Here is an 8,502-nt window from a genome sequence, read left to right as displayed (position 1 = left end):
CTGGTGTGCTAGTGAAGGCAGAGTCCTCAACATTGTCCAGTAAGTTTATGTATCTACACAGAAAAATGATATCCTTGGATATTATGAGTTTCTCAACAAAGGATAAAATATTAGCCAAGTAATATCAGTTGTCCACATACAAAAACCTGATTTTCACCAAATGACAAATGATAATTCTTTCTGTCAAATTTGTTTTAAGAAGCAAATATTGCTTATGCCATGTTCAACTGATTTACTACAATTCATCTATCCCTTTTCCAGAGATGAAATAATCTTTGCAGTGATCAAGAACATATTAAATCTCATCACTGTTATTGATGACATTATAATGAAATGAAAGAAAATTATAATATGCATATTCATACAATATGTAGCTTGTTGTAATGCAGTGAAATATTAGTATGCAGTGACATATTAAATTGGCTTAAGGGATCAGATGAGGGAGTATGATACTGTACATATGTCAGATATCTATACTCTACTTCATTACATATATAATTTCTTAGCTTATTTAATTTAGCATATGCAATGCAATTCAATGCAATTCTTAGTAAATTTTGGCAAATTATGTGAACAATTTTGTATCTAGTATAACTGACCAATTTTGAAGTATTTATACAACTGAATTTAAATGGATTTTAAAATGAAGTTATGAATGTACTTATTGCCATATCTTATGACAAATATTCAGTGCTTGTTTGTGTGCATGATTTTGCAATAAAATTTGCAGCAACAAAGGATGAAGCGCTTACTTATCAGGGTCACACGTAGGAGGTGGAGTGAAGAAAGTAGGCAGAATGACGGTAGTAACTGTGGTAGCTTCTGTAAGTAATGAGAAGTACCGTTGATCATGTGCAATGAATTATAACCTAAATGATGTCAAAGATAAAGTATAGGATCATTTAGGCAAAGTTTAAGGGCAATGTAGTTCCACTATCTTCATTCAGTATGAGGTAACAAAGGCTTAAAACTTTTGTCTTAACATCTAACCTTCCAATAAAGTACTATACTACTTGTTCAGAAAAACAAGCACAGAAAGAATTTATCTGATTTCTATTTTATGTCAAAGCAACTGATTATAAATTATTTTCGGCTTTTAGCTATAAAAGAAAACTGCTCATATATTTATTAAACAATGCAGTTAATAAAATGGAACTGTTTCAGAACTAAAGTTTATTCATACATTCTGGTTGGTTGGAAGAGATGCAGATCATTAGTCATTATGCATACTTGGAGCATTACTTGGAAGACATTGCAGGAAGGAATAAATATATCTACTAACTTATAATGTATTAATCTATTACATGAATTGCATTGACCCTAAAGCTTATCAGCTGCTGATAGTTAGAATAAATATCAAATGATGAATAGTAAATCAAACAATGAATTGAATCAACAGTGGATTTGGAAAGATTTTATAAATAAATTTGGGAAATTAATCAGACCTAACAAATTGATTAGAAACTGAAGAATATAAATCAGTTTTTTTTTTTTTTTTTACTACAACCTTTGGTCCTTGAAACCCTATCTCAGCCATGAAGTTATCCTCATAAATATTAGTTAAACTTACCGCAAGAGCAATAGTATCTGATTTTATAATCTAGACAGGTACGTCTAGACTGGGCAGAATTAGCACAGCGGAATCCAAAACGGACATCACATGAGACACCCTCATCACTTGGCGCATTGCCACTAGCAGCTTCAACGCATTGTATGTCTGCCAGGTGTCCCTTTTCGTTATTGAAGCATAAATTAGTGTCAATAATACAATAATATAGCTATGAAAGATTTTATTTACCACCATACCAGATTATATTCAAAATTATGCAAATAATAATTTGATGCTAGTTAGAATATTGTTTCCACAAGAACCCTAATAACTGCATCAGTTGCAAATATTACTTTGTACTAGAGTCCAATGGTGTTCACATTTTTTTTTGTGCCACCTCATAATTTTTAAGACAGAGTCTATGGAATTATACTATGCCCCATGTATGTACGTATATGCCTGTTATAGTACAAGACAAATATATAATGTACTGTAGTGTACTGTTACAGAAAAGTGTAATTTTTCTTTGCTAATTTTTAAAGAAAAAAATACGAAAGTTAATTACACCCAACTGGTGTCTGACTACAAAAGGTAGTTCTCCTTGAAATTTCACAAGTACATAATTTTAAAATCGGAACTGTGTACTATATTATTTCAAACAGTTTTAATTATTAAGATGCCTATGGAAATAACATTAACAAAGATGCTATGGTTTAATTATGACTTAAAAACACAGGTAAGCATCTCAGGATCACTAGGTTACAAGGATGATCAATGATAACAGAGGTGCACAATCTCAACATTTGTTTTCAGTGTTATCAACCCTGTCATAAATATGTAAAAAAAATGGAGGCACAGGTTTAGATATCAGTATCAACAAAACTATTTAAAGTTGTAAACAACTCAATATAGGAATGAAGGATACTACTAGGATCATATTGTTCATGAATGAAATCAAAGCCAATACGTGTATTTGTTTTATGAGACCACAAAAATACTTACCTCTAAGCAGAAGCCTCTTTCTTCTCGTAACTGTTGCAAAGTTTTGTATTCTGTGTCACCATCTCCCTGCCATGGCTTTCTTTCATTGATCCAAGGAGACCAAGCATCACATGCTGCCAAAGTAGTTGTGGATCCCACTGCTGCAGGAAATATTTAAAGAAACAGAGAAATAAATAAATAAATACATACATAGCCAGTCACTTGTAAGGTTGGGGTGAATTCTAAAGAGCACAAAAGAAATGAGAGAAATTAGTATCTTGGCATTGTATCATAACAATAATAATCTCTGTTGAAATGGGCTGCAATATACTGAATAGGGGCACTCTTCCATTTTTTTATGATAAACTAAAGGGCTAAACACAGTATGGCGAGTTTCTTGGCCTTGCAGCAATTAGTCCGTGCCAGCAGTATTTAGTTGGAAAGAGAGACAGAACTGAAAAGATGGAGAGAACTCTTGCCATGTCTAACTCTCTACAAGGAAAAGCTGATGTGAAAATTAGAATTTCTCAATATTCTAACAATCGATCTAGTCAACCAAACCTAGTAAACATTTCTCATTATTTTTAAAAATTCAGAAAAAACAGCCTCCTTTTTTATGAGGCTGAATATTTATTCATAAAAGCTATACTAACTGATTTGAGGGGCAAATCAGGTATATTTAAATTATTTATACCTACCCAAATTTAGGAACAAAGAAATGGCACAAATATTAACATAGGTGATAGGATTGGATGAAAATGTTTTCAGATAAATTAGTTAGCATTTTCCTGCAAGTACTACTTTTAAGTGAAACACACAATTCTATAATGTTGTATTACTCACTGACACATTTATGTGAAGAAAGGTAAAGTACATACAATATATCAATCAAATCAATCAATTTAAATGATACTCAGGGCCATTTAATGAGAGGGAAGAAGTGAGGGAAATTGGTGAGAATTAAAACCTAAATCTTAAATAACTTACTTGTAGTTGGAGGAGAAACTGTTGTCACCTGTTCCTCTTCGCAATAGCAGAAGAAAGCGATCTCGTAGTTGTAGCAATCTTCGTCATTGTCTAGATTGCGACACTTAAGCCCTTCCTTGGGATCACACACTAATGTCTGGGCAAGATTTTCGGCTGGAATATTAGCTGTGAACAAAGAAAACCATTACATAAAGCACTGACAAATATTGAACATTGTATTACCACAAGGAATAATGTCATGAGGCACTTTTCAAGAAGTCACTAAAAGAAATAATGATGTTGAATTATAAAAAGAAAAAAAAATATTGGGAACTGATTGTGTGTAACAACGTTTTAAAAAACAATAAAGAAATTAGTGATTTTTCAATCAAAATTTTCAATGCAATGTTAAAGGAATGACTGTATTATCCTGAGTTTCCATGAAACCTTCAAAGACATTAACCGTGTTAAACTGAATTTTTCTGGGAAATGTAGAAGTAATTGATTATCTTACACTGAATCTTTCTAGGTAACACTACAAAAACTAAATATGTTTAAACTATTTTTTTCATGACAACTATCAGAACAAAAGTATGAAGAGAATCATTACTTGAAACCTCTCTGCAGGTAGCATTGGTGAGCTTATCGCAGGTGAATGGGGAAAGTGAACTGATATCAGCTGGTGAAATGGCCAAGCCTTCCTCATTCCGTTCTTGGGCACGGTAGAATGGGGTCCAGTAGTTACATTTACTGCCAAAAGTAAGCGTCTTTGAGTCACATTTTTGTAAAAGTATGCTCTAGCATGAACCTTCATGAAGGTGCACGTTTCACAAAATATTTCCATACATTAATAAACTTTAAGAAATTTTCTAAGAGTTGCAGTTTTGAACAAAATATATTTTCTAAAAACCATCATTATTATGTAGCCTTATGTTTGAAGAAAATATATTTCCAAACTGTTATCTTATCTTAATTCATACTTAAAATGATATTGTTGAACATGAAATAATTTTGAATAAGTTGCACTTCAAAATATATATATTCTAATGCCACAATAACAATTGCGTTTGTTTAAAAAACTTAACGTAACTATTATCGATTCATCCTTGGTTAAATATTATTTCTAGCATAATCGAATCATCAAGCTTCACTTAAAAGAAAACATGACTTCTGATCTAAAATAATCATTACTTTTATAATAAAGTAACATACACTCATAATAAATGTTGGAGGATACGGAGTTGCACAAATGCAAAACCTTAATAAGTGCACAAGTCTTCACGCTGCTTCATACTTTAATGGCAAAAAGATCCTCAAGATTTTGAGAAGAGGAAAACCGCATAGACAACCCAGCTTCTAGAATTATCTGGTGGTTTTGAAACAGACACAAGAGAGAGAGAGAGAGAGAGAGAGAGAGAGAGAGAGAGAGAGAGAGAGAGAGTAGAGCGAGAGAGAGAGAGAGAGAGAGAGGAGAGAGAGAGAGAGAGAGACATAAATAATGAAATCATCAGAAGGTGTGATGTTTCGAATATCAACAAAAACTGCATACTTACATCAAACTACTTATCCAGTCATTGATATTGATAGTGGTTGTTTCAGGTAGAGGAACTGCAACCGTTGGTAAGAAGGACACTGCAACCTCTGGTTCAATTGTTGTTTCAGCACATTCTGGTTTGGTGTTGCAAAGCAAAAAGTTGTTCTGACACATACAATTCTCACACTCAGACACTTCCATCCACTCCCCAGGCTGAAAAGGTGTTAGAAATTCTTACTAATATTTGTTGATTTACAATGGTGCTTGTATTTATTACAACACATCATAATGCAGATGCTCTATTTAGTAATCATTGAAAATATTTCTATAAGAAAACTTACTTTATTACAAAACCATTAAAGATGCAGATATATTTAATTAGGATTTTGATTAATTCTACTGTGCATATAAAAACTCATACAAATTATATGTTTATATCATATCTTACTTCTTTTTATATCATATTACGTACTTCTTTAAATATCTCTAGCAAAACAATTTGACCATTCTATTATTTAAAAATTAAGTATGGCAATAAAAATAATGTATAATAACGTATGTCAAAGCTTCCTGACAGCCAAGACGCACACTGTCAGGAAGGGTGTTCGTTAATACATGTGATAAAACAAATGATAAAATGATCTGTTGGAAAAGGCTCATTAAAAACAGCAATCCCAACTAGGGATTATGCTGAGAAGAGGAAGAAGAAAAAATAAGTTATTCTTACGGACTTTTAGATCTGATGTAAATACATCCAAGACAACCTCAATAAAGGATATGAGTTCACAGTAACACAAACTGACCTTCAAGAAAGATTTGACTTGGTTAACCATAATATAAATAAACTTTGTATCTATGTTCTTAATCTCATTCAGTTTTTTAATCACCAGGCAATGAAGGTTTTTTAGTACCTTTGGTGGGTTTAGACTGGTCTTGTCTGGTGTTCCCTATGGTAGCATTTGGGAATTTTTGCTGTATTCAGTCTTTACTACTGAGTAATTACATGACTGTTGGTCTAAAAAATAATATACTACAGCATGAAGACAATGCTACTCTTGTTGCAGTTATTCGCTCACCCTTAATAAGATGGGGTTACTGCTATCCCTGACAGAGATCCGGAACAAATCATGCAGATTTACTGTACTGATATATCTCTCACCATTCTCTCACTACATGATCTGCTATGCATAAGACAAACTCTACTTAATGATTCTTTATATTTAGCATTACCTGGTGTTATTTTACCTTCCAACATTTTTTTTTTTTTTTAAACAGCACACCTGAAGAATATATTCCATCTACTGCTACCGGAAATGTATAAATGCTACACTTCCTTCTTCTTCAGAGATGATGTGATGTAATTAATGCTACTGCTCACATCTTTTGGTGTACCTTTATTAAAATGTTGTTTTCTCGTTAAGATGTCAGCATCTTCTCTTATATACACAATTACTCGAATCGTAGTTCATCTTTCCTTCAAACTGAAGTTCAGTTTTCCTACAGAGGTAATTATGATTTAGAACATCATTGCAAGATAACTTGTGTTTACCACCACCCATGAGCTTTATCATAACAGTGAACTCCACGAGTGTCTATGCGTGGCACTTGCTTTGCAGAACCTCAGCATCTACACTCTGTTGAAGCGTCACATGGTCACTTCCATTTTAGTGTGAAACTGTGAAATGTCTCCATAGCAGTATCACTGATGTTGATGACCTTAAGTGTAAGAGAAGCAGCAATATAACTTGCCCTGCTATCTTTGCAGGCAAATATTTATCCGCTTACTCATTTACCTTTATTTATAAATTCTTCTCACTTTCTCTCAATTTTCACAAATGGTCATTCAAATCTTTGTTACAACATCGGGGGAGACGGTTGATTCACACATGATAAATGCAAAATTCATTGAACTTTTCTCATATAAAAAAAACTCTGACTACTTATATGTATAAGAGAAAAAATGAATACGAAAGTGATAATCTCAATGTCTGGAATACCATATGCAAAAGACCCTATAGTACAAAAAATAATACTTACAGGTACAGCAACTCCATTAGGCAATCTGCAATTGCAATCAGCAATTGCTACACACCGACTCTCGTTGAACATGTAGAACGAGTCAGGGCAAGCCGAAGTTTTACCTTTCTCCACACATCCAGGAGCACAGTCATCTTCCAGCTAAAAAAGACAATATATTGCAAAGCTGATGGTCAACCTAACATCTTTTTATCTGTAAGAAAACATATAATTATTGTTTTTTCGCTAATTATTTTAAGCTACATTACTAACAAAGGATAACTAATTAAGATCTTCAATTGAGGAGATGAATGATATACTAGTGCTAAAACTAAAATGAAAGAAAAGGTAGGAAAATACCGTGACTTACCAGACAGTAGCCATTTGCTTTTAGAATGGCCAAGTAGTACACACAGACCCTGTCACACCTAATGGCGCACTGTTTGTACTCAGATGCACCAACACAAACTGTCATTAAAGAGAGGGAGAAAAAAAGATTTTAGCTGTACATCATGACATAACAAATACATTGTCCATCAAGCAGTGAAGTTCTAATTGCATTTTCAAATTATGAATGAAAAATGGCTTACCATCATTCAAAGGAGGATATTCACTGGTCACATTAGTTGGGAACTCTCCTATATATGTTGTGCTTTCTACTAGAAAAAAAAAGAAAAACATTCTTAAGCAATGAAATCTTGAAATCGTACAGAAAACGTGATTTACAGATGCATACACACACATTATATATATATATATATATATATATATATATATATATATATATATATATATATATATGATACATATGTATGTGATATATATATATATATATATATATATATGTATACTATGTATATATATGTATGCATATATATATATATAAATATATATATATATATATATATATATATATATATATATATATATATATATATATATATATATGTGTGTGTGTGTGTGTGTGTGTGTGTGTCTACCAGTATTTTAAATGCGAGTAAATTTATTTTTGGATAGAAAGCTGGAAGTTATTGTTCTTAGTTTAATCAAGAACCACACGAACAAATGTGGCAAGAGCAAGACAAATAAGAATGATTAAGGAAGAGCAGCATAATTGAGAAATGGCAGAGTGTGCTTCGACTGGATATCTGTTTAAAACAATGGTGTTATAAGTTTGAGTAAAGGAAACAAACTTAATATAGTGCAAACCTAGATGATATAGGGAGTGGAAGGTTAATTATTGAGTTTATTTGATGAAAGCAAATCCTATTTAAAGGCTCTTGAGTGTGAATTTAGAAAAAATAAAGATGTGAGAATAAATGAAAATGAGGAAGATATATCGACGAATACTAATACAGACAGAAGCGGGATGAATACAGGAAGTAAATAGGTTATCATGAACTTTGCAATGTGTTTGGAAGAGGAGACTGATGTGGGAGGCAAAACTTGTAATGTA

General features: G+C 32.4%; 1 protein-coding gene across 1 annotated transcript in view; it reads right to left on the bottom strand.

Moving 5' to 3' along the window:
* LOC135224863 (uncharacterized) overlaps positions 1-8,502 on the bottom strand; it is a 275,908-nt gene that overhangs the window by 122,968 nt on the left and 144,438 nt on the right. Inside the window, 10 exon segments of the mRNA XM_064264188.1 lie at positions 1-53; positions 753-822; positions 1,571-1,730; positions 2,552-2,691; positions 3,518-3,682; positions 4,107-4,246; positions 5,050-5,243; positions 7,068-7,208; positions 7,417-7,514; positions 7,637-7,705. The exon segment at positions 1-53 is cut by the window's left edge and continues 63 nt beyond it. Of these exon segments, the coding sequence (XP_064120258.1) occupies positions 1-53; positions 753-822; positions 1,571-1,730; positions 2,552-2,691; positions 3,518-3,682; positions 4,107-4,246; positions 5,050-5,243; positions 7,068-7,208; positions 7,417-7,514; positions 7,637-7,705 (1,230 nt within the window).

Source organism: Macrobrachium nipponense, chromosome 12, assembly GCF_015104395.2.
Source record: "Macrobrachium nipponense isolate FS-2020 chromosome 12, ASM1510439v2, whole genome shotgun sequence".
Classification (NCBI taxonomy): Eukaryota; Metazoa; Arthropoda; class Malacostraca; order Decapoda; family Palaemonidae; genus Macrobrachium; species Macrobrachium nipponense.
The sequence above is the reverse complement of the archived record's forward strand: the minus strand, read 5'-3'. Positions and strand labels throughout refer to the sequence as shown.